The sequence below is a fragment of the Pteropus medius genome, unplaced genomic scaffold (assembly GCF_902729225.1).
Source record: "Pteropus medius unplaced genomic scaffold, Ma_sr-lr_union100, whole genome shotgun sequence".
Taxonomy (NCBI): Eukaryota; Metazoa; Chordata; class Mammalia; order Chiroptera; family Pteropodidae; genus Pteropus; species Pteropus medius.
This window is the reverse complement of record NW_024351647.1, coordinates 438,122-465,102: the sequence shown is the minus strand read 5'-3', so window position 1 is coordinate 465,102 and position 26,981 is coordinate 438,122. Positions and strand designations below refer to the sequence as shown.

General features: G+C 40.3%; 1 protein-coding gene across 3 annotated transcripts in view; it reads right to left on the bottom strand.

The window, feature by feature from the left end:
- Positions 1-3,838: 3,838 nt before the first annotated feature.
- The window catches only part of INO80 (INO80 complex ATPase subunit), a 104,780-nt gene continuing 81,637 nt past the window's right edge, over positions 3,839-26,981 (bottom strand). Inside the window, exons 28-36 of one of the 3 annotated variants that reach the window (XM_039843851.1) lie at positions 25,883-25,977; positions 19,411-19,483; positions 12,722-12,880; positions 11,992-12,094; positions 11,083-11,171; positions 8,879-9,031; positions 8,449-8,608; positions 7,483-7,698; positions 3,839-5,435 (exon numbers count right to left, since the gene is read on the bottom strand). In XM_039843851.1, the coding sequence (XP_039699785.1) occupies positions 5,218-5,435; positions 7,483-7,698; positions 8,449-8,608; positions 8,879-9,031; positions 11,083-11,171; positions 11,992-12,094; positions 12,722-12,880; positions 19,411-19,483; positions 25,883-25,977 (1,266 nt within the window). In that variant the 3' untranslated portion in view covers positions 3,839-5,217. Of the gene's footprint in view, positions 5,436-7,482; positions 7,699-8,448; positions 8,609-8,878; positions 9,035-11,082; positions 11,172-11,991; positions 12,095-12,721; positions 12,881-19,410; positions 19,484-25,882; positions 25,978-26,981 lie in introns of all 3 variants that reach the window. The other 2 variants (XM_039843850.1, XM_039843848.1) reach the window with 2 other exon arrangements.

The window sequence follows — 26,981 nt, the reverse complement described above, 5'->3', positions numbered from 1 at the left end:
CGGGCAAGCACTGAGTCGGGGCTGAGACTGGGCCCGTACTGAGAGAAGAGGGTTCTTGGTGGAAAACATAGAAAGAATTCAAACAAATGCCAAAGTTAGAGTCAAAAGGAAAGTTTATTAAAGAAGGGGAAAAGCAAAGGCTAGAGAAAACAAACACAAAAACCCAAGAGGCAAAAAAGCCCGAGTATGGTGTGGGGGTTGGTGGAGGATCCAGTTTATATATCATTCTTTAGTTTCTGTGATTTACAGTTTAAAGACTTTGTTTACCCATTCCCTTTGATATGAACATACAGTGAGGAAAGATAGGGTATGCAGTGTGAAAACCCAAGGCTATGTAGCATGAAAAGCCTGCTGGCAGTTTCCAGCATTTAATCTATAGGTTCCCCATGGTTTTAGCCACAGGGAACGAACGATTTTATTTTACATAGAGCACCACTTAAAAGACGTTTTCCTGTTTTCCCTTCACAGTGTGGAGAAATGGGTGGTTAGAAATCTCAGCAGAAATCTTCCTTTTTTTTGCAGGTTTCCTCCTGGCCTGGCTGCAGGGTTGATCAGCATATCACAGTTTCTGAATATAGCTTGATTTAACATTTTAGTTCTCTTGCCTCCTCCTTACATTAGTGCTACCCAGGGGAGAAAGGTGCTGGAGAAATCATGAATTGACAGTTTTAAAATGAGAGAGAGAGATACAGAGAGAGAGAGAGAGAGATGCGCATATGGGACTGGATTTTCCTGAAAATGCTGGGATTTCATTTTCTGTCATCAGGTGGATTAAGACGAACAGCAGATAAATAAAGTTGTATTTCCTGCGCAGGCCTGCCTGGCTAGGGTGGGGGGCAGGGCATACAGAGATCAGAGTTTACTCTGACTGGCAGGGCTGGAGGTCCCTAAGAACTTGTTATTCCAGGTGTGGTCCAGGACTAGCAGCAAGGCAATTATTTGAGATGTCAGGTTTCATCCTAGATCTTCTGAAACATAATCTGCATTTTAAGATCCCAAGGTGATTTATATGCATATTAAAGTTTGTGAAACATTGCTTTAAGAGATGATTCAGGTTTCAATTTTTTTTTCTTACAGCTTAACTCCACACAAAATTTTTACCTAGCAGTAAAAGCAAGCAGAGCTGCTCTGTTCTATTTGAGACTCACACCCCTTTAAGCTCATCATTCACAGCAGCCCTTGAGGTACACACCTAAGCATCTAGAAAACTCCAGAGACCAGCAAAAAAGCCACAAATCTTGCCCAAGCTCCTATTTAACATTTAAGGCAGCTAAGATCCGTTTCTAATAGCATGTAGTCTGTTGTAAAGAACACAGGTGAAAGTGTGTAGACTGTACCTGCAAACCAGCAGTGAGGCTCTATGGATGGAAACCGCTGGTAGATGCCAGGGCAAGGATGTACAGAGAAATCCAGCTCCACAGTGCCCCCACCTCCTGCCCAGTCCAACCATCAGGACCAGACAGACCCAAGCAAGTCCAGAGAGTCCTGCGTGCTTCAATAAAGCTCTAGGCTGGAAATTGGGATAGTAAGACCCTGTATTTCCAGGGCTGCTCATACAGATCCACAATCTTAAAATCTACTTACTTAGGACTCCCAGAGCTGGCTCATGTGGCAAGGTGACCCTGGCTGAAGGGACAGCCCTCACTGTAATGCAGACCAGACCTGCACTCTAGGGCTAGGCTTCTAGGCTTCCTGAGGCATGCTTCTTTTAGCTAGGTGGTAACTCTCCCCAGATTTTTTCCATGTTAAGGGACTGGTTCCCTGGGTTCATAGGTAAGAGCTAGCTCACTTACATGGGAGATAGACAAGTCTTTAGAAAGATAGGGCATGAATCATAAGTTCAGACTGCACTCAAGTTGTTAATGAGCTTGAAGCCTTCACATTTAAGATTCAAGTCTCATCCCTCTACCCTCAGGGAGGGAGAGGTGAGGAGGGCCATTAAGAGTGTAAGTACCCCTCATTGTGAAATGTTAACTGTTTCCTCAGGGATTGGATTGAAAATGAGTAGAAAAGAAGTATGGTAGCATGCTCTGGGACAGATATGAAAGGAGGGCTCTGACCCCAAATTTATACCCTTTTCAGGAGAGCCTATTCACATCTGGGTAGAGCTGTGCTAGGATCTCAGTTGTCAGATCCCCAGAGAGGCAGCCACAACTGACTGACCTTTAGCAGGCTCTAGCAGTAACGTCACTGGGGGCCTTGCTTAGTAATAACAACTGGAAAGGACCCATCACAGTGGGTTTATTGACCAGAAGCTGCCGTGGTGACAACAGGGCAGGGTTAATTGGGAAACTGACACTGGTTTGTTCTGTGTGAGGCCTCAGTCAAGTTTACCAGCAAGAAAAACAAGACCCAGTGTATCTGACAGTGCTACTTCAGATCAACAAAATGAGAATGTTGACCCTGTGACTGGATGAGCAGCAGCTGCCCAGGAGCCCGCCTACCCTGAACAAGGGTATACAGAGCCAAGGCTCAGGTCACACTGCTAGCACTCTTGGGAACAGCACGAGCCCTGCTCAAAGGTGACGCAAGAGCCTATCAGTGTTTTAGCTCAGAGAAACACCAACCGCTAGTCCAGTCTGGGAATTCACGTTTTCCAACTGATCAAAGAGCCAAGTTTTCAAAGCCTGTATGTCTTTGGAATCCCTAGCAAAATATCTCTGCTTTTCTTCATGGTTCTTACAACTAACTTTGAGAACACTGAGTTCCTCTCAGTTTGTTTGTACAAGAGGTCCTCAAATAATATTTTGTTATAAGGTCGATGATAAGGTATCTATCTGATTTGTATGTTCTCCCCATGTCTGCTTAGGTCTTCTCTGGGTACTCTGGTTTCCTCCCACATCCCAAAGACATGCATGTTAGATGTACTGGCATGTCTACTATCCCAGTCTGAGCGCATGAGTGCTCCTATGTTCAGGGTTGGGTCCCCTCTTGTACCCTGAGCTACTGGGACAGGCTCTGGCTACCCAAGACCCTGAACTGGAATAAGTGAGTTGGAAAATAATCATCTTACATGTTTTTATAAATCTTTATTAAATGTATATATAGCTCACATTTATTTCGATGTTTAATATTAGAAGTATTTTGAGTCTTTATTTAGAAGTTTTGTGACATTTTTGTGACCAGAAATATGCCAAAAGAACTTAACTCTTGTTTATATCAATTAGTATATGGTAAAATTTTTCCTTATACTCATTTCACTTAAAGTTACAGTTCCCAAGAACCTATCAACAACATCAAGTGAGGACTTACTGTATTTCCATTGGCTTAACTGATCTAGTGTACTGGAACAGACATTTGCAGTTCCAGTACACTAGATCAGTTAAGCCAATGGAAATACAGTAAGTCCTGGCTGGCTTCTGGGGTTCATATACATGTATTTGTACATATATCAGTTTTAGAAACTGGGACCAGAAAGTTCCTATCAGTTGGAGCCTTTGCACACTGCCAGGATAACCTCTCACTTGTGGTTAGGAGAAAGAGCCTGTCAGTATTACTACTATGTAACTGTCTGATGGTGGACCAGGCCAAGCTGCCTACGTTTAAGTCCTAGAGTCTAAGTCCTGAGTCATAATGAGCCCACACCGTGAGGGCCTTGGCCTTGGCTTGCCAGGCATTTGGTCAAGCTTCCTCTCTGATGGACAGAGGCAAATTCCTAAACCCAATTAAGGATGCTACTGAGGAAACACACAGAAACATCCTCATCCCACTGACCACCTGCCCTCTCTGACCACAAGAATGATGCGGGGGCTGTCTTCCCTTTACCCTACCATTCATCCCACCAAGAGCCCTATATACCTCCAAGGAGAGGCAGCTGCAAAGACCACAGACACCTCAATTTACATAAAATTATCTCACTCCATTTTATTTAAGATTTTTTTTTCTCCAGTTAGTAAAAGAAAGATGTGTCTCTCTTTATACATATGTACAAGTTCAGTTATAAAAATAGACAGCACATTCAAAGAGAAAAAAGGCTTGGCATTTTTCTGATTCCCTCTAAATAGCATCTGTACACAGGAGTCTGGGTTTGGGTAGGGAAATCTTAATGATTTAAATTAAGTGACTCCCCTACCATCCTTACTCCAAAAAAAGTTTAAAAAATCAATCTATTTAAACTCAATTCCGCGATTTTCAGGTGTGCAAATTAGAGGCTGGCCCGCCCGGAAGCACCTGCTCCACCAGGGACATCAGGCTAGGGGCAGGCAGAAACACCTCCCATGCAAACACCACCCCTTTGCCTCTCTTGGAGGGAAGCCAGCTCAAGCTGGTGGGGCTGGGGCTGGGAGGGTCGGTGCTGAGCTTGCCCTCTCTCTATCCTCTCCTCTTCACTCCTGCTGTCCCTTCCTTTCTCAGTGCAATACAGACAGTGCATACAGCCAAGCAGGGGGCTGAAGGGCAAGGGTGGGGAGACTGTGCATTCAGGAAGGGCAAGGGAGTCTGTAAGAGGGGCAGTGAGGATGTCCTGCTGATTGAGGTGGCTCCTGGCCTCTTTACTGGCTTCTAGGAGTCCCAAGGTGGGAGCAGCTGTACTGTTGCTGGTGGGACCTGAAGGTTCTCTAGTGTGAACCATGCAGGACAGGGGAGGAAATGCTGGGAAAAAAACTGCCTCCAGGCGTGTTTCCTCTAGTCTTCTGTCACCCTCACAAGCCACTACCTATTTCTGCAGTCCTTGCTCTCTTCAATGGTGACACTGACAAATGGGGTTTGGAGACCTGGGGAGCTGCCCAAAGACTGAGGATGCCAGATACATGATTTCCCCCCTTCCTAGCCCTATAGGAAATCCCAGCCCTAAGAGAAGTCTCCACCATAGAAGGCTCTTCACAGCACTTTGTGGAGCCTTTGCAAGGGACATGGCCAGAGCTGAAGAGTAGAATGGGGACAGAGATAGTGTGCCTGATCATCTACATGGGGTCTATGTCAGGCCCTTCCCCAGTACAAGGTTTAAGATGTGGCTATCAAGTTCATCTGAGATGCTGTGGGGCTGATCCCTGTCTATGGGCCTTCTTCCTATAGGCAACCCCAGAGCTTTCCTCTTTAGACACAGGTGATAAAAGTGCTCACCAAAAACCTGACTGTCCTTCCCTCGCTGCAACTGGTCATCTCTTCCCTCTGACCTGGGATGTAAGATGTTGCACTGGGCAAGCCATCCAAAGACCATTTGCAGGCTAGGACTCTAGCCCCTGGTTTGGTTGAAGGAAGCTGGGGGCGCCCAGGTGGTTACCGTCCTCCAGAGGGATTGGTGCTTTTACCCTGTTTTCTGACCAGAGAGTCTGGGGCTAGGCTGCTGGTCAAGTGGAGGCTCTTGGGAGTCCCAGGAACGTTATTTCCTTTGCTCAAAGGGGAACTCAAGGGAGAAGAGGCGCTTGAAGGTCCAAAGTCAGCAAGGCCGGCAGGCCGAACAAGGGATGTCTGCAGAGGACTACTGGCAGAGATTCCTGTGGGGATGAAGACAGAGACAAGAAGAAGGTGAACATCAGTCCTGTCTGAGCTGCCTTGGCACCTGATCTTGGTTACTGGAGTCTGGGCTGGCAGTGAGGTCATGGGGGAACCCTCCCTGTCAACCTCTTAGCACATTTGCTTGCTCTTCCTATCAACTGTCTTTTCAGTAAAAGGGATGCATTTTTAAGAGAAATACAACACTTACTCAGCCCTCTCTATATTACCTCATCCACAAGGAGTAAGAAATCACCTTGGCTCTCAAAGACAGAGCATATGTTACATGTAGGGAAGCCAAGGGTGAGGGAAGAGCTGTAGCTTTCTAGGCACTAATATATTTTCTTATACATTCCTTCTTTCTACTTGAGACACCATTTGTGATTAGCTGCTTCTTAATTTCAGAAGATGTCCTCTACTCCCCAGTCTAGCCAGAGGGCACAAGGCTGCCCACTCTTTCCTGCACCTATACTCATGCAGTTCTTTTGCTGTATGTGGTCACCCCTGTTCTCCAAGCCCTGCCACTTCAAGGACCAGTTCAAATCTCCCATCTTCAGTGATGGCGTCCTGTGCAAAAGTGAACTCTTTTTTCTTGTATAAGCCAAATCCATTTATATTTGATAATAAGTTGTCCACTACGATGCTTCAATTGTTTGTATACTGGTTTTACTCTTAAAAAAATTGTAAATACTTGGTGTGGTAAGCAGACACATGTCTCTTTTCATCCACAGTGGAACTGCAGGTAATCTCTGAAGCAGTTCTTTCTCTTGTTTTCTATTCCTAGTTATCAAGCACTGTTGATTTTTCTTGTCGCACTCTACCCACTGTTGTCTCCTTAGCCTCTCCTGCCCCTCCTCAGTCCTGGTCTCCAGGAGAAAGCCTGATGAGTATCATGCCCTGCTTATCTGTGGGTGAGACTCTGCCATGGTGGTCTTGATTACTGTTTTCCAAAAATGTAATGAGGGTTAAGCAGCACTGGCCTAGACTATTATCTTCACATTTGTTAAATGAACAAATAAATAAAAGCTGAAATTCCTATGGTAAGAGAAAGGGGAGGTGAACTAACACTTATCGAGCACTTTCTAGTCAATAATGCCCTTACTTGCTATAACAACCCCATGAGCTAAATACTAAGCCCTTGTTTTAAATGTGGAGAGAGTTCTGTAAACAGGAGTACCCCTTCTACCACTCTCAGATGTCCTACGTTTCATTGCTACAACTATCCTCCACTTGTCATGGTCACAACAGCCACCTCAAACAACGGCCCCTTGTCATACACCTGATAAGCAATTGCTCATCAAGTCATGCCATGTCTTTCCAACCTTAACTCCAGTGCGTCTCTTCAGCACAGCCTGACTGATCTGCTCAGTGACTTTCCAATATGCCTTGGTCATTGCCGCTTCTCTGCTGCCAGTCCAAATCCTTCATCATCCTTCTCCTTCTTTTCAAATTACAGTCTGGGCACTTTGTCATAAGGTCCCTGGTTCCTCCTTCTGATCTACAACTACAACTAAGGTCTCCAATCCGCATTTTTTTCACTCAATACATACTGCCTTGTAATTGCTGTTAAACATATTCCACATACAGCTGTCCTTTCTCACTTCTATTATAAACTTAAGAGCAGGATCCTTGTGTTATACTCCTATTTACATAGCAGGTGCTTAATATCTAAGGTGATGAATCACATAGCTCGTTAAATGTTAACTATGCTAGCCTGGACTATTGAAATGTAACTACTGAAATATGGGTCTCGGGGAAAAAAAAAGAGTTCTCAAAGCAGGGAAAACCCTGATGGTTTAAAGCAGCAGAGTTAAAAAATTCAGCTTGCTCTCTTCATAGTTACTTCCACCTTGAAGGCGGCACTGTACTAAGTAAGTCCCAAGGACAAGGGGGAGGATCGGGACTGCTCATTGCAGAAGCAGAACCCAACATGGACTCTGGGAAGGAGCTTCCTGGCCTGGGGGTATCCTACCTGGCAAAATGCTCAACAGACTCTCCAGACTATCCCTGACCAGAATAAAGCCTGCAGACCTGCAGGGGCCTCTGTACCTTTAGACACGTTGTACCCGTATGCAGCATAGGCAGCTGCGGAGGCTGCTGCAGCCCCTGCTTTGGCTCCTGCCATTGCGGCAGCACTGCCCGCAGTGGACTTCCGGCTCCGGCCTTTCCCTGCTCCTTTGGCTGTGCTTCCTGAACCTTTAGGGCGGCCTCGGCTTCGGGCTGAGTGACCACGTCCTGCGGTTGGCATTTCCTGAATGGAAATTCCTGTGGGAACAAATGGGCCAAGAGGGGAAAAAAGTCAATCTCTTCATATGTTAACAGAATCTTCCCCTCACAGGGAAGGCTGGCTCTAAGGGTGTTTGTTTCAGGACTTCCAGGGAAGTCTATGTCCCCATTTTAATGGCTGGGTCATGAATCACACAAAGTTAGTAAGAATTCTAAATGGCTATAACACCCTGACTCCTCAAGCTGCTTTCTTTCTAGAAGAGTGGTTCCATTATTCCTGAATTTCTTCTCTAAATGAGAACATAACAAAATGAACTCCCAAGGACTGGCTACCTGAGATCCACCTGCACGCTTCAATGTGCTCCTGCCTTGGACGGCCAATTTTTACTCCCAAGTTTTAAACCTAGAAATACCTCAAGAAACTGCAGCAACACTGAGTCCAAGAACAAAGTGAGGAAAGACCCATCAAAGCTAACTAACTTTAATTAAAAACTAGCAAAAAAAAGAGGGTGAAACGTGAAAGATTGGGATATCTAGAAAACAAAGAAGTTTGAAAATTTTGTGAAGTTCTTAGTTTGCTTTCCCTAAATCTTCCTTTTCCCTTTTCACTTAATAGCGCTAATGAAAGAATGAGTGTAAAAAGTCTTTTTGCTCCACTCCACTCTTCTTTAAAAAAAAATAGAAAATGCGATTAACCTAGAAGGAATCAGGATCTCACCCACCACCAAACTAATGCTTTTGAGGCAATGGACCAGGCCCAAGTTGTATGTAATTTCTAGAATTACTTACCATTCACAGTGTCCGAGACAGATCCCGTTATGGAAGCGGGGGAGTTAGTGGCTCGAGACTGAGGGGCCGAAGAGGCTGGGTCATCCACGATGACCAGCATGTCACTGCTGCTCTCATCAGGGGGAATGGAACCAGTGTGCAGCTCACTGCTGATGGAGATCTAGAGGAGGAAGGGTCGAGATCACCACTACTCATGCCCACAGCCAAATGGCCCTGTACCTATATGAGGGCGTGCTTCTCAGGTCTTGCCACTGTTTCCCTCTCCTGCCTGGCTTCACTCCTGAGGGTTAGATTCCCTGCTCTGGCTCCAAAGAAGCCAGCCTGTCCTCAATTGGAATGTGCAACCCCCTTCTACAAGGCAGGAGGACTCCAGGAGAAGCAAAAGCTACAAGGTTAAGATAGTCCCACTGCTGCGATAAAGGAGCCTCACCTCACTGAAAGGGCTGGGCATGGCCGAGTCCACGCTAATGAAGGAGTCGTCCCCGTCAGCAGAGAGGTTGGAGTTATCAGCCGAGGGAACAAATGGGATCACCAAGTTCATACCCTCCTTTCTCCTTTTCCCATCCAATTCATCTTCCTTTTTCTTCTGGGAACATATAAATCAAGAAGTATGGATAAAGTATGAGGATAGGCACCAAAAGAAGAGTAGGTTGGAGAAGAAAGTGATGACAGAAATTTGACTCTTTGTGAACTTTCAGGTTTCATTTTTCAATTACTGTATTTTTAAGGAAGAAAAAACTCCTCAGGAAAGAGGAAAGGGATGGCTTTATAAGAGTTTATGTATATTCTACCATAATAACACAGAGTTGAAAAGTAAACCAGTCACAATGAACCAAAGCTGCACTGAGCCTAATCCTCATGGGGCAAAGTGTGTAGCCAGCTTCTGGCACGTCCAAGCTGTAGCATTTATCAGGGGTTGAATTAATGCGGTCCCACAAGGAAGACCAAATTTTCTGCACATCTGTTTTTACTCTGTCTTCTTTTTATTATGCATAAGGGTAATGAATGCTCTTATCATACCCAAGCAATAATGATGGGTTTTTGCCATTGTTTGGTCATTATTTCCTCAACTTACATGTAAATGCTTTTAAGGGCTGAGTGACTGAGCTATACCAAGCAATTCTAGAACCAAGTTCAGTAGGTTAGGGACCTAGATTAGGGATCTAGAATCACAGAATGTGCTTGGAAAATTCTGGGAATCACATCCACCCACGGTACCTAACTGCATTTGTTTCTACACCTATATGAGGGTTAATATGGTAGTCTACGTGTAGTTTGTATTATCATTGGATACATATCTGAAATTTCTATGCTCGTGGTAGAGATGGCGTCTGATGTAACCTCAGTAGACTCTACAATGTCCTGTATTAGAAAACTACCTTTTCTTCTTTGATATTGTTTCTGAATGTTAAAACTATTTCATTTCTAAATAGTAGTAAGTAATGGGTTGCAGATTTGAGGATGGAGTCATGACAGAGAACCTGAGGAACCGAGTAGAGATGGCAGCTCAAGCTAAGAAGAACATAATCCTTCGTTCCTGGGAGTTTTCAGCTTTGGAACTATAGTGTATACCAGGAGCATTCTTCAAGCTAGAAATAGTTCTGCTTAGCAGAAGGTACTATCAGGGGTGTGGATTTTACATTAGGAATATCTAGTGTATCTACTAATAGATGGTTATATATTATAGACAGGTTCTTAGGCTGCTGACCATCAGGGCCATATGGCTAAAGGGATATGGGGCCCAAAACAAGCTTTGATAAGGGGAAGAAGCCGACCTCCACTTCAAACAGAACCAATTTTAACACGTGGCTGGGCAATATGCCTCAGACAAACCAAATAGTCCAAGGGCCCAGAGATATAGAGATGCCAGAAAAAATTAGAAAGCACTTTCTGTAAGGTAATAAAGTAGTTCCAAACTAACGGTCCTTGGACATATAAGAAGTCTGGGAAATTAGAACGAATGGGCTGACTCCTGCAATAAGAACAAGTCCTGAAGGCCTCATTTCCGATTTACTTGTCAATAAAGACTAGGGATAAGGATTACTGATATAATACTTTAGTAGAAACAGCAAGATAGGGAGAAATGTAGGGGAATTACATCCCACTTTGCAGCTAGCCTGGTGGGCTCAAGCAGGAAATGTCAGAAAGGAGGCAAAAAAGAGTTCAAATCCTTGGTATAAATTAGAGAAAAAGAGATGTACAGATTGGCCAGCGATTTATTTTTCTAATGGTAGATGACTGAATGTTACACTAGCAGAATCATGGTAGAAGGATTCGCTCTAATGACCTCTTAGTCCCCTTCTAAGATTCCATGAAATCTAATAATGTAAATACATCCATCTTACCCACATTTAGCCTTATGATTTGTAACATCCTGACAAATGGTTTCCATAATTACATGTAACCACAGACAGGATGGGTGTGTGTGGGTGAGGAGTACAGATCTACCAAGGCTGAATTTCTCCTGATCAAATATCAATAAGCACAGAACTGCTACTTATCACACACAGCTGGAGCTTGATTACCAACCAGTAACCAAGACGATAAGCCATGTACTCTGAAGCCTTTTCTGTAAGTACTACCTCACCCCCACCAGCCCTCGTCAGCCAGCCCAAGCAGCCAAGCTTGAGATACCTTCTCTGCATACTTTTCCCGCTTGCGCTTGCGCTCTTTAACTCGGTTGGTTTCCTCCTGCTGCCGTTTCTCTTCTTGCCGAAGCCTTACTATCAAAATAAATTTTAAAAAAGATCTGATGAAGTATCTGCGGCAATCATAATCCTCATTCTGTGAAATTAAAGTGGCCATATCTTTTGATATTTATGATCCAAAGAATGGGTTCAATCTGTCCAAGACAGATAACCTGTGGTTTTATAATTTGGAGAAGAAATAGAGTTCTTGGATTCTTAATAGTTTTTGGGTTCGAATCATGATTCAGTTTAATTACCATGGGCCTTTCCTTGCCTTTATTCTTTTTCATTTTCTTTTCAGTCTTTCAATATCTCTCATTGCACACATCAAGTGTATAGAGTCTCGAAAGGTTTATAGAAGGTGGTGGCAAATGCAAGCACCATAAAAAAGGAGCTTCATCATATTTTCTTATGTGATGCTGTGGAAGTCCTCAGAGGCTCACAAAGTAAGTTGGAAATATATTATTTTCAAAAGCAAGAAATACATGGGAGAAGGATTTGTATGTTATAGCAGTGTGTTTTTCCATCTTCTCCACAGAAACATTTCTCTGGGCAGAACAAAGTAAATTTATTACTGCTCAGGAACCTAGGGAACTCGGCTTCCTGGTGTAAAATTATCTGAAGTCATATTACTTTAAATAATATATGTGAATTTTACTTTCTACTCCATAACACATCCTTGTTTAGGTTTTAACATAAAATACTCACACAAAAATGTTTCTTCCCCAAAACAGTCTTTGGCTTTGTTCACTCTGGGCACACAGCCAAGGGCCCTTTCCATTTTCAGTTGTATGAGGCCAGAGAAACATTTTTTGATGTTTAATGAGAGCATTAATAAGAGGTTTAGAGTACATACGTTTCTTCTCCAATTCTTCATCATCTAGAAGAAGACTAACCACCTCTTTGGGTTTCAAGGTATCTGGTTTGAAGTTCCCACCAGAAATCACCATCCGCTGAATCTATACAAAAGCAGATCAAAATGTCACAACCAGACCATTCCCTTATGGCAAATATCCAGAAAGAAAGAAACAACCTTCTCAATCTGATCCTCCAATGAGGCCCCTGGATTCCCTATTTCTTTTTATTCGCACAATTGGCTCATCCAGATTATTTATTCCATTTCCAACAGAAAGGACAATAAGAATGTCTTTGCTTGGGACTGCTAATTGATAGCTAGAGGATCCAATTATAATGAATCAAGATGGGGAAAAAAAAAAAAACACCAAATAATAATTTCTTTGTAAACTAGCAAATTTGGCATATACCTCAGAGGCTGATCAAATTGAGAGCACTAGAGTGAGAGCTCAAATGTTATCCCTTCTTCCTTGAATATGAAAGTATATCAAAGGTAGGGGCCATGACTGGTATCACCTCCAAATAAACAAGAGCTGAATCTAGGCTGTAAATACCATTCTGGTGGTAAAGGAATGAGAAATGGCCAGGGCAGTAGAGATTACTATTGTACAGGACCTGATTTTATTTTCTGTCCAGTAGAAATTTAGCCCCTTCATGACCAGTAAGGCAAGAGTCTTAGTCTAGTCAATATGTAGTACACAAGTATAGTATTTCCTTTGCCTTCTGCTTACCTCACTCTTCTCTTTGGCTCTCTGTAGAATGCGTTCTTCAATGGTGCCTTTACAGATGAGCCGGTACACAGTAACCTGCTTTGTCTGCCCCAAGCGGTGGGCCCTGTCCATGGCCTGCTGGTCCACAGTAGGGTTCCAGTCGCTATCATAAAAGATCACCTGCATAGGCAGGACAAGAATACAGAAAGACTGAGGTACTCTCAGGGCAAAATTAGGAATTGAGAGCAACCCAGCCCAGCCATTCATCTCTTTGGAATAGTTTGATGCCAGATTTTTACCCTATGGTATTAAGATGAGCAGATACCAATTTATAAAACCAAGCCATTCCTTCGCTTGCTCTTGGCTAAAGAGACATATTCTAGGGCTTTTTTTCAGGATTTTCATTAAAAGAGGGAGTGGCCATAATATTAATACTTAACACTTAGCACTTACTTTTTGTCAGTCATTATTCTAGTTGCTTAATGTGTATTAACTCATTGAAGTCCCATAATGGCTATGATTTAGGTACTATTACGATCCCACTTTATAGATAAGGAAACTGAGGCACAGAGAATTAAGAGTATTTATTCAAGATTACACAGCCTAAGTAAGCAGTGGGCTTGGGATGTGAGGAATGTGGAAAGCTTTTTCTTTAACACTAGGCCTACTTGGTAAGAGGCAGGCATGACTCTCCTGGCATTCTCAGGCTCTCATCAACAGGGTCATTTCTTGTCCCTTGAATTCCGGGGAAGAAATGTTTAAAGGTTCACTGGAAGCTAATTTTAGTTTGCTAAACAACAAACACAAACAACAAAATGTACTGCCCCTCTCCCACCTTACGAGTGATCCTAAAACCAACAGACTCCTGGGTCCTCAGCCTTGACACTATATTATCCAGTAGGACCTCCAGAAAGAAAGCCAGTTCAAAGTGGCATGCGTGTCTCATGCACCCTCCTCTATATTTAATCAAGTCACCAAATTCGGTCAGTGCTTCTTCAGAAACGAACTTATCCTTTCTACAGTCCCACTGTCCCTATCCCTATCCTGGAGTAGGCCCTCGCCACCCATGTCTAGCCCACAGACCAGAAGGCTTCCTAGATTTGTTTCTTTCTTCTTTAGTCTACACTGGGTACCACTGCAGACCACTCCCTCTCTGCCAGTTATGCTGTAACACACCAAGTTCAAACTCCTGTCAATAATCAGGCCTTGCTATAATGAACCAACTTCATTTCTATTCTTTCCTAACATAAATACGCCCCTTCTCTTTTGTCAGATAGGTCTCTTCAGTGTTCCTCACTTGTATTACATTTGTTTACACCACTTTTTGCTCAAGCTGTTTTTCTGACCTAGAATCCTTCAACTCACCTCTACTGGTCTTTTAAGATTCAGACCACTTCCAGAAGGCCTGCCTGATTTCTCTTGCCTATATAATGTCTCCTTTTCCTATTCCTCATGAATTTCTATTAGAAATAACAACAGCTAAAATCTGTTGAGCACTTACAATGTATGTGGCACTAGTGTGCATATATATCTCATTAAATTTTCACAAAACCCCTATATATTTCCTTTATCTTATAAATTAAAGAGACTGGCCTGAGCTCACAACCCTAACAGTCTCCTCCCACAACCTGCACTATTAACAATACCTTTTGTGGCCTACCCTGGTTCAACTTCCCACTTAATTACTATCGTCAATGGGTGTCCAATTATTTCATGTGTACTATTTAAGATATCTTCCCATCTAGTCTTATTTGAGCACAAACATGATTCCATCAGCACAAAGCATGATTCCATAGATACTAGTCAATTGATACTAGAATCTCAGGAGATTGATCAAAACTAGACAGAGCCTAAAAATGCAAACTGAAGAGCTTGAAACTGGTTCTCTATGATGCTTTTCCCATTGCTTAACACTATTTCCTAAGTAACTTATTTATTTTCTCATTTAAAAATAAAGGCAATTCAGTCATTCTCTGGAGAATTCAGACTTTGGTAAAGATGAACAAAAGGCATTAGCATTTTCAATGCTCTTGCTTCTACTAATAAGATCCCCCACTGGTGCTCCTTTTGTCTTGCTTTTATATAAAGTATAATCCCTCAATTTTTAGTACAGGTTAGAATTATTGGGGAGAAAATTATAAACTGCCTACCAAAGAAAAAAAAATCATTGTGAAAGCTTATTGTTAATTCAAGGTGTCCACAGACTTAGAATTTGAAAATACTAAATGCTTGTCACTTGTAGAGGAGCACAGCAAAGCTGACCACAGGACATTTTGGAGCTTCAATAAGATATATAAAATTCTAGGAAATCCAGCTTAAATTTTCAAGGAGAACAAAGGAAGAGAAGATAGAGTTAATGAAAAGGAGACTGCCAATTGGACTAGGGGGAAACATTCCTTGCCCAATATACCTAAAATGACTATATATGTGGAAAATGAGAATTGACATCACATCTAAAATATAGTACCTTTAGTTGTCCAAGCCTACGGCAATGGTTCAGCATGAATTCATAATGGAGAATTCTATATTATGAATCATTCCATAGGTGCTTCCTTAACATTTACATTTTTCCTGGAAGTCCCAGTGGCAACCAAATCTAATCCAACTTGGGTTCTTTTGAGCTCATAAACAGTAAGATTAAAGCCTAACAAGACAGGTTTGCAATTTAACTTCAATCCGCCCCTGCCCAAATTTAGTGGCTATTTAGTGGCCCTCCCCTCAAAATTAAATTTAAATGGATTAAAAGAGGTAAGAAATTTGGGAGGAAAAGAGAATAGTATAAGATTCTATTTAGAAAAATACTTACCCGGGCAAAAAGAATATGAAATATAAGCTAATAATTTAAAACAAGAGCAAGAATGAGACAATTAAAAACCAAGCTAGATGTATGGTTATTATCTAATTTGACAATAAAATGAACACAGAATCAACTACACATGAATTTGAGGTGGGGGTAGAGGTGGGGAATTGGGGAGGCAATGCCCATCACAGTGGGACAGAAATGACACCTGTATTTGGTAATCAGGTTTATGGAACTCAGTGAGACATTCTAGAGAAAAACAAATAATGAAATGATTAGAACAAGTGACTTAACTAGAAAAGATTAAAGCAAGTCAATCTATAAAGCGTGGCCCAGCAATGACTAAAGGGAAATATATGAATAGTCAGCATCTTCATGAAGTTGTAAACACCAAGCTGTACAGGAATGACGAGGGACAGATGAGATGGGGCGGAGGACCTAGCTAATAGGTCAGTGAGTAGTAGTCAAGAGATGAGGGACTGAAATGGAAAACAGGAAGATTTCAAGAGGAATAACTGGAAAAAGTTGGACAAATTCTTAGAGGGAGGAAATTTTTTTTTACCCCAAGAGAATGGGTGGAAATTCAGTCCCCTGGGAGGGCTGAAAGCTGTCCCATGTTGCTTCAAAGAACAAAGGACTTCTCATATTTGCTATCAAGGGACAAAAAGCTCATTCTCTCTCTACATATAAGCATTTAAAACAGGTCTGACACAGAAACAAAATAGTGCAGTTTATAATAACCCCTCACACTAAACCAAGTCAAATGCAAAGAGATCCCTACTTCAGGAAGAATACACAAAACACAACACAGAGAGTAAGGGGCAGCTGTCATTAATCACATGCTAAAATCATGTTTTTACTAAAAGAGTGGGCCAGAGTCCCATTGTTTACAAATACATGTTTATATATGCATTCCCAATCATAAGACATTGAGTTTTTCCTGACATTTTAGGCTGACTAACCTCTTCCTTGTCCATAAATGGTTCTGGGAATCTTCCAAAGCTAAATAAATCTCAGGTCAAAGGAAAAATGCTAGGCAAGCAGTTAAGCCTATTGTTTTTCTAACAATAACACACAGAGAGTATAATCTGACTTCACACAAAGCATTACCTAGGAATTCATTTCAATCTGTGGTCTCATTTTTCTGAGGAGTATTCCAGAAGGTTTTAATTTACAATGAGTCCCCAAGCCCTTCCCCCAAAATTAAATGTAAATTATTTTGGAATTGAGAACTGAGAATACTTAGAACCTCTCTTTAGCCCCCAGGATGAAAACAGAATTTCTATTTCTACTCTTCTAGCTATGGGTTAGGAGCCTATTTTGGTTCTTTGTGGATGGCAGGAGCTTTTTACCCCCATAAGGCAAACTATGTGAACAGTAGAAGTATGCTACAGATCTACCCCCTTAAATGTTTTTTTTTTTTTTTGATCATTCAAATGAACGAGTAGGGGAATTATTCCTTAAAGAAACCATAGACCAAACCTGAGATAGGCAGGTTGAGAAAGAATATACATTTTAATGAAATGAACTTATGCTCAACCTATCCAGGTGACCTCAACCAGCCTGAGTGACATTGTTACTTAATGTCTGCTAAGAATCTTGAACTTAACATACCCTAAACCAAACTCGTCATTTCTCCAATCAAACCCACGCCCCACCTCCAACCTTCCCGTTAATCAGTAATTGGTATCTCCATCACTCCAGCAGCACAGGTCAAACACTTTAGAGTTCTCCACAACTCCTGCATGTCCCAGACCCAATCTAGGAACAAATCTCATTGTCTGTGCCTCCAAAATATACGCAGATTTCACTATTTCTCACTACCTCCACTACTTTAATCTTTGTCCATTTCACCATCATCTTGTGTCTAACTCCTAACTGATCTTCCTGCTTCTAAATTTCTCCCTATAATTCTCCCCACTCTTATCCCTCCCCACCCCAAGCCAGAGGGGCACATTTATAACCCAAGCCAAATTATGTTAGTCTTCTGTTCAAATTCTTCCGATGGCCTCCCATCTCAAAATCCTTACCATGGCCTACTAAGCCTTATATGATCTGCTTCTCCAACACTCATCTCACATCACTCTCCCCCCTCATTCATTGTTCCACCTACATAGAGCTGACTGCTGCATGCTGCCAAGCATGTTCTTACCTCAGGGCTTTACACTTATCTCCTCTGCCTGGAATGCTCTTCATTCTGCCAGATATTTGCTTGGCTTGCTCCCTTTCTTTAAATCCTGGCTCAAATGTCACCTTATCAGAGAAGCTTTACCAGCCCATATAACACAGCAACCCTGATCATGAGGGGTTTTGAAATTTACCAGATGGAAGAAGAGGCACCCAAGAGAATGCTCTATGCTGAGGGAATAGTTTATGCAACAGTGTGATACAGTATGGTATGTTCAGGAAAACTACAAATCAATCATTATTTCTGGAATATAAATTTTATAAGGGAAAGTAGTCTGGCAATTAGACTAGACAGGGTGATAAAGGCCACAAAATGAAGGGCCTTGTATGCCATGTAAAGGAGCTTATATCTTATCTTGTAGATTATGGCAACTCCCTGAAGAGTTTTAAGCAAGGGAGTGGCATGGTTAGTAAAGAAGGATATAAACAGAGTAGATATAGGGCTGGGGGCTGAGAATGGAGTTCAACAGATCAGCTAGGATGAATCTTGTACTCATATTGAGAGTATGACTAAGTTGGGACTGAATGAAATGTTTACCGAGAACCAAAGGACAAAGAGAAAGATAAGTTTCTGCTACCTGATATGGGACCAAGTTAGCCATTACATCAGAGAACCTACAAGAACAGCACCTACCACCAATGACAGCCTTCCCTTAAGATGAACTGAGGCTGATGATGTGCACATAAGATACAGCAACTACCTAGCTATGCCCCAGTGTCCTCAGGCCCTGGAGCCCTGTCCCAACCTGGTTACCTGGCTAAAGAGGTTTAGATGCCAAGGGAGGTATGGCTGAGTCTTATGGTTGATATTCTACTTATAATGATATTACAGAATCTGGTTTTTATTCTTGAAAGTAGGCAGTTCTGTGGTGTACTAGTGAACAAGGAGAAAGAACGGACACAGCTTAGGAGTGGAGACTGGGAAACATGGGATCTAGTTGCAGCTCAGCTGCTGTGAGTCTATTCAAGTATCTCCATCCTGTACTTCGGTTTGCATCCTCATATTTGTGGGGATTCTGATGCTCTGTATTTCACAGAGAAGCACAACAGCTACATAAAATAACATTTTTAGAGTCATGCCTTCTATAAAAAAATTTCCTATTTATACAAGATTATGAAAACTGTTATTAAACATATTTGAATACTGGTACTAATTCTGAGATTCAAAGGAATATTCTTTCTTCTCCCTTTCAGATACTGAAGTATTCCTCCAAAGAGATTGAGTATGAAGATAGATAACTTGATGAAATGTCTTTTTTACTTTATTTTTTAAATTACCCATTTCATTATTCTCCAACCACCTTTTGAAGTTTGGGATACAAAAATATGAGTTTATCTTACTATGAAATAATGCATAAGAGTAATAAAAGAAAGCATCCTGATTTGTTCAGTTATAGCTCCCCAAACCAACCTGGTTGGGGTGACTAATTTTTTTTTCAGTCTGTTTATTCACTCCAAGTATTTGGACCGTATCAGACACATAGTAGGCATTCACTAAATATTTGTTGAATGAATGTGTTAGAAACTTATTCCAAAGGAATGCATAGAAAAGTCCATAAAATGTTCCAGTTTCAGGCAAAGCACGATTACTGTCATTTAACACAACAGAAAGCAAAGAAATAAAAAGTACGTGACAGAAAGCAAAGGGTAATACCAACTGAAAGACATACTTATAGTAAAAAACCTGCATATATATAAGGTGTATTGTGCTCTCATTACTTACTGTATCTGCAGCAGTGAGATTGATGCCCAGTCCTCCAGCTCGTGTGCTTAGCAGGAACACAAAGATATCGTTCCTGCAGAAGAGGGAGGAATATGTTAAGAGCACAAACTGAAAAAGAAAAATGGCATGTGGCATAAGAGAGGGATCTCTTGAATACAGAACAGAAGCTTGGGCTAGAAAGTTTTGGTGGTTACGCAGGCCTGATCTAATATTTCTTTGACACATTGTACAAAGGTGCTCCATTGCTAAGATCAAACCACGGCTGTCATCTTCCAATTTGTAGAGATACTTTTGCTGCCTACTAATACTGACAGGCAATATAATTACAAACATGTAGTAAATATAAAAGTAGGTTATCATGGCAGAAGAGGCCTCTCTCTATATTATATAAAACAGGCATATTTTTAACAAGTCGAACCATTTCTAGTTCATATAGAAGAGACAAATCAGTATTTCCTGGTATTCCCCCTCGTAATTTGAGAAGCAATAATTATAATTTCAAAGCACTCATTTTCAGCTGAAGAAAGTCAGTCCCAGAAAAATGATCTGAGGGCTAAGACCCAGGTCATGATTTCTATGTATGTATTAAGTTGAACTTAGGCTTAATTAATGAAGACAGGCTGGAATTAAATTACTTTTTGAAGAATGCCAACATAGTCCTTAAACAGATATGATTAGATACAGTTTTCTGTTGTTCTTTACATCATATTTCCTTTCACAGAAACCTAGAATTACAAATAAACTAGTAGATGCCACTGCCACTCATTCAGGCAACAACTATTTACTGAGTATCGTCCAGGAATAAGGCCCATGCTAGTCATAAAAAAACAGGCTTTGACTATAAGATTTATCTATGTACACACATACAATTAGGGGCTCAGTTTGAACACAGTTCTTGCATTTTCATGTTTCTGCCACTTGATGTTATTTTCCAGAACATTTCTAAGAAATTGCATTATACCTGTGAGCAAACTTTACAGTCCCCTAAATCAAGCTGCTAATCTCCTTTTTCATGACTATAATGAGGAATACAACTAGAAATTCATTTACATCAGTGTTACTCAAATTACAGGTCATAGCTATCACTGGTTATGAAATCAGTTTGGTGGATCTGGACCACATTAAAGAAATAAAGAAAGAAATATAACAGATTAGAAATATTGCAAATATTACAGGTCATAAGGACAAGTACGGCTTTGTGCACTAAATACGAAGGTACTATTCTGTAGGTTCAAGTAGGGAAAAAAAAAAGGGAAACACAGACATCAGGATGTTTTCATCTTTTGATGCTGTTCTTCCTTGACAAAGTCACTTAACTGCTGAAGGTGTTTCCTGGATATAAAATGGGGATGGCTCTGAATACAGCTGAAGTGACTAACTGATGACATATCAACAGCAAACATGAGTATCAGTGAAGGAGCTATTCTGAAATAAGCATCCTAGTTAATCACTAAGCTGGGTAGGTCCTCGTAGAAATCTGTCCATTATTCACATTGTTAAACACAACTTTCCTAGAGGTGGGCATGGATAACAGAGCATGTTCAGAGGCCTCTTGTAGGGCGTGAGTCCAAAAGCTCTGTACTCTTATGAAAGTTGTACTAGTTTATCCTTGAATAATACCATGAAGTTTAATATTTCGTAATTTTATTTAATTTATAAGATGTTATCTTTTATGGTTAAATCATAAATAAATCATACAGGGCAAACCACAAAGTTTAAAGGCATGTGCCAGTTTACAACACATTTTCCGATAGATGTGGGATGATGTAAATGGAAGCTTGATACCTCACAGCCCTTAGAAGAATACTTAACCACAAAAAGTCTTCAAATAAAAATTGAACTTTCTAGGCTGTACTCATCTAAGAATAATCCTTCCCACTCTAAGTCTGAGAAGACTGCTCTTCCCCTCTATATCCCTCTCCTACTTTGGCTGTTACAGAGGCAGGGATCAGAGGCTTCTCTCCAATATCTGTGTGAGAGCTGATGAGAGTCACCTAATGGTTAGGATTTTTTTGGTGATTCCTAAAGCAGTCCACAGCCTCAGCATGGTGTGGGGGCAGGGAAATGGAGATGGAATGGGGAGGGAGGTAGAAGGCAGTTGGGAACTACAATAGAAGAAAGGGTAGAAGCATAAAAATGGGTCATTTCTATAGTCCAGACAGCCAGAGATATAAAGACCCAGATACAGTAATCGCTTACAATTTTTTCTATATACAGAAAAAACACTAGCAAAAGAAATCTAAGTAAAAATAGATTACTAGCAAAACTTAGAAAATGGTGGAAAATCCTTTTTTATTTTGGATATTAACTATGTATTGAAAAGATGTCTTTTAATGATGCGGTAGATGGTAAATAGCAAGGTTTGGCTGCATTCAATTAAATTTTACCATGCTATAATGGAAAAAGAAGGATTACTGTAACCTTGGGCTGTTAAAATCAAAGAAATTAGTTCCCGTCTTGGATCATGTTGTTGTATTATTTATTAAAAAACCATCTAAATCAAACTGCTGAGAATTCCTTTCTACTTAATAAATCTGGTATTGATAATGTGATTTGTTTGGAGGCTGCAACTTAACGAAGAAAACATTCCAGGAGGCAACATGATGGTTTTGGTGCCCTCTAGGGGGCTGAAAAGGAATCTCAACTCAAGGTCTGTGTTGGAACAGGCCTTAGAGACCAGCTTCCAGGTGGTCTATGAAATTATGTGACAAAGACATGCCTAGGTCTCACTCTTAGTGAGGCCACTTTGCACTAAAATACCCAAATAGTGCTGGGCGCGTAGCTGACAACAGTAAAGACTTGCTGAGTGACTGAAAAAAAAGTCTGAATGAAAGACGACACTGGAGCTCTACAAAACTCTTCACCAAGAAAGAAAATTTCACATGTTTTCCAAAGGGTCACCCTGAGTGGTCAGATAATCAGGGGCATCCATTTGGTAAATGTCGTGAGGTATGAAGAAGTGAAGCAAAGGCACCCCAGAGCAAAGACCTGTGAATAGCTACTAGGATCACGCAATGGTCACATGTTCTTAATGTTGCCCAGTCAGGACATCCTGGCCAGTCTTTAGTCTCAGTGAGACTCTTTCCTGGAAGGATCCCTCATAAATAAATCTTGTATGTAGGGAATGTAAATGGCTTTTTATAGGAGTTCTTGTTTACTCTGGCTGACCTTTGAGCCACAGGGCTTTCCAGTTGAAACTACAATTTTTCTTTTGATGTCTTTTCATTAATAATAATGAAAATATTTGGCAAGGCAAGCTTTTTTTGTTTTTAAAAACACCTGTCTTTTCCCTACGTTGGCCTACTACAGCCACTCAAGTTTATAAGTTGAGAACTTTTTCCTCGTTTGGAGGGGTCTGCCTGATAAACTTCTGGTCTGTATAGGCACAGTTCATGTCTATACATGAGATATAGGAGATTATTTCCTAGTCATAATCTCAACTTTAATTATCTAGATCATTGCAGGCCGGGAAGGAGACTTGGATCTGTTATTCACTCTGCCTAATACTAGATGTAGGATGTTAAAGTGGTGGTAATTCAAATGTCGAATCTAAAAAAAAAACCTCACTGTTCCCCTAAGTCATTCTCAGCTGTGGGGTTTGAAATTTCAAGTAAGGTTTCCCATAAAAACTGTGAAAAATGATATATTTACCACGTAGATAACAGTACAATTTAATGGTAAAAATACTCTTCTTTTAGAGCTACGCTTTTCAAAACTACTGTGTGATATTAAGATTGCCCAAATAACTGCTTCATAAATTAAATAAGAGTTCTTATAAGTCATAAATTAGATACATCTACTGACATTTTCTACTATAATATACTGAGCTCTGGATCACATAGTCTAGTTTTCTGAGAACTGGGTCAGCTGTAGTTCTACAACTCAGAAGACTAAATCATTAGAAGTCAACATACTACAGCTCTGGTTGGAATCTAAACCAGCAGAACTCTCTACAAAGCAATCTGACAATATTCACAGTCTTAAATGTTCACTCAGTGATTCCCCTTCATTGAATCTATATTAAGAAAATAATCTAAAATAGTGACAAAGATTTATAAACAAAGATATGCTTTCGACATTTTAACAACAGAAAAGTAGTATATAATACACCCAGTGTAATGGATATTGGTCATTAAAAATAATGATTATATTTGCAACGACATGGATAGACCTAGAGGTTATTATGCTGAGTGAAATAAATCAGAGAAAGATAAATACCATATGATGTCACTTATATGCAGAATCTAAGGAACAAAAAGAACAAACTAATCAAAAACAGACTCACAAATACAGTGGACAATTTAGTGACGGACAGAGGGGAGAGAGGTTTGGGGCTAGGAGAATGGGGTGAATGGTTAAAGAAGTACAAATTAGTAGTATCAACTACTAGTTGGTTACGGGGATAGGGAGCACGGCATAGGGAATGCATTAATATGATGGCTAGATGGAGGGCCAGGGTAGGGAGCGAGCAATTGGGGGGATCATTTTATGAACTATATAGATGTCTAACCAATGTACTGCATACTTGAAACTAATTTAAATAAACAAATTTTGAAAAAGTAATGATTACAAAGACTTTTTAAATGATATGTGAAAGTGTTTATGATATAATGATAAGTGAAGAAATCAGGACACATAATCGTATCTATAATATGGTGTCAGCATGTAACTATAACCACACACATATTAAAGACGAGAGGAATATACCAAAATGTTAACAATGATGAAATTGTGGGTAATTCTTATTTTCTTCATTAAATATTTCTCAAATTTTCCTCAGTAGGCATTTTAATATGTAAAGATGCCAATTGTTATTAAAAAAAAAGTTTTGCTGTTAATGAGATCTTCAAATGTAAAATATCAAACATATTAGTGGAAAATAAACACAAACAGAAGTAGGTAAAATACCCATTACTTGGCTTTTCTTCTAACACACAACCCATGCCACCTCATACCAGTGTGACCACATCACAGAGGTGCTAGCATGCCTAGAGAAAATACAGGCAATCTGGGGGAAAACACAGTCTATAGATAACATAGTCTACAGATACTGTACATAAGATTATTGTCTGTTGGAGCTCCTAGGTTGGAGTAGATAAGGAGATAGTAAAATATATTTCATTTGATTTCAGAATCAAGAAAAGATGATCATTTGGTAAACTTTTTTGGTTGGGGGCATAACAATGTGGTGGGGCTAGAGGCACTATTATGCTTATACACGTCTCAATTCAATTTAAGAAACTGCTGATAGCTTCTGCTAGGTGAGAAGTTAGGTTAAGCCGTCCACACAGTTGCTCCAAGGTAACAAAGCGAAACAGGTCCAAAGCAGACCTTCCGCTCCACTGTTAGTTAAAAGCCACCTAAATTCAGATAGATGTACAGTTTCAACTTAGAAGTTATTGGCCTGAGTATACACTGTAACCCAAAACATCAGGATATTATTTCCTTACCCATGCTATATTGTATAGGATTGTGCAATAGCAAAAACTCTCAGAGGATATTCTATATTGAATTATGGATGTGTTTTATGTTAAACTGTTTTAAATTTAAAGTAAACCACACTTTAAAACTGAAAGAATTAAAAAATTGTAACCTAAATACAAATAGCTATGTGCTTAATTTTCTTCCCAAGAACTCAAAAGTTAAATATTAACAGACTACACAATTAAAGGCCAGAAATTCAGAATGTTATGATTTATAAAACATTAAGATCTATTTTATTCCTTAGTTGTCCAGGTTTAAGGAAGAAAATTAAGAGTGGAGTTCAGCAGACCTGTCACTAGCAGAGCATGGCTTTCTCCTTGGAGAGAGCAGTAATCGGACTCTGCTTATTACAGTGAGAACCTGCACTTAGGATAATTATGGCTCTGTAAGCCATGAGCAACCAGCAATCAGTATTTGAAATTTCATAGGCTCATTATCAGGTAGGAGAAGTGCTGTAACTGAGAGCTACCAGCTGAATAGAATGCACATTAGTGCAATCTGTCATACTGTACTGTACTACTATAATGCTAGAGGGAAAAGCATAAAAAAGAAAGTATTTTTTTTTAAACTCATACGTCAAACAGGTAAGCAAAATAAATAAAATAAAATAAAATCAACTATAAGTCAACATCCAGAGATAGCCACTGTTAACATTTAGCAATATAGCCTTGTGGACTTTTTTCTATAGATACATAATCCACATGAGGGTCTGGAGTCATAATCAGAAGTCATTTTATTGCCTCAAAAAACAAGCACTGATTTAGTAAGAAAGTAGATTTCAAACACAAAAATACCAAGTATTCATTTTCCCTCTCACATACACACAGATCTAAACTGCTATAGATAGATTTAGCTACCTCTTGAAATGGCAGGAACAACATATCATGATCACTTAAAAAACAAATGTGTCAGTATTTCTTTTAAAGTCATGATCTCAAGCACTAGAGGAAAGTCAAAAGAGGATTTCTGTAATTCCTATTAACATTACCTGTTCTGAAAATCAGCAACCATGTCCCGCCTCTCTGAGATTTTGGATGAGCCATCAAGCCTCATATAGGTATGCTTCCTGTAAACCATATATTCCTGCAAATCAAGAGGAAAAGATATAAACGCAGTCTGATGCAAATTCTGTATTCCATTTCCCACAAGCACCTAACTACCTTTTACTTCATCTATACTGGGGGCAAGTCATATCCAGAATGAGGTGAAAGCAACAGAATTTAATTTATAAAGGAGTTCACTGTCAGTGTATAAAAATTGAGGGTAACTTGAAGACTATATCTACTCTCTATTTCAAATTGGAAACTACTCTTACTCCTCCAGATTTCTGATTTTCATGAAAAACAAATACCCACCTATACACACAAAAAAACCCTAAATCTTCAAACCAAAATGGCTTTTCAATTACCAACCAGATGTTTCTAATAGCTATTGATTAAGTAACACTTGCCCTAACGTGTTTCTTCCCAGCAAATCCTTATTGACCAAAGTCCTTGAATTTACAGCCTAAGCTTTTTCCCAGCAGGGCACACATCACTGTTAAGGAAGGCATCAGAGTAAACATAAGACAAGGTAACTTTCCATAGCAGAGAATGTTCCTGACATAATGTGTAAGAGGAATTACAACTTTTAAGAACCAAGAAGAGGCTTTAAGAGATGTAATGGAGAGGACATATCTCCATTTTTAGAAGTACCAATTCCTCTTCCAGATAATATCCAAATAAAAAATGATTTCCTTCTTCTTTACCCTCTGATTATACGATTTATAGTTCAAAAGGACCATTTGTAGAGGAACTATTAACAAAAGCTCAACACAGCTGCCTAGTTAAAAGAAACACTATGAAACAGTTATTTCGGTTCTAAAATAACTTTTCCCTATTGAAAAAGGCTAATCATTTCTACATTAGGGAGATGCTTGTGCAAATTGGTCAAACATTCTTTGATAGCAATAATCTCATATGTAGCTCTTATCCCTGGTTGGGTATTTCAGCAAATGATGCGGCTGGTGCAGTGTATGTAGCAGCCTACCCTTAGAGCAAGTAAGTGCCAAAAATCCTTAATGGCTCAGCAAAGGTCTCTGGCTAGGA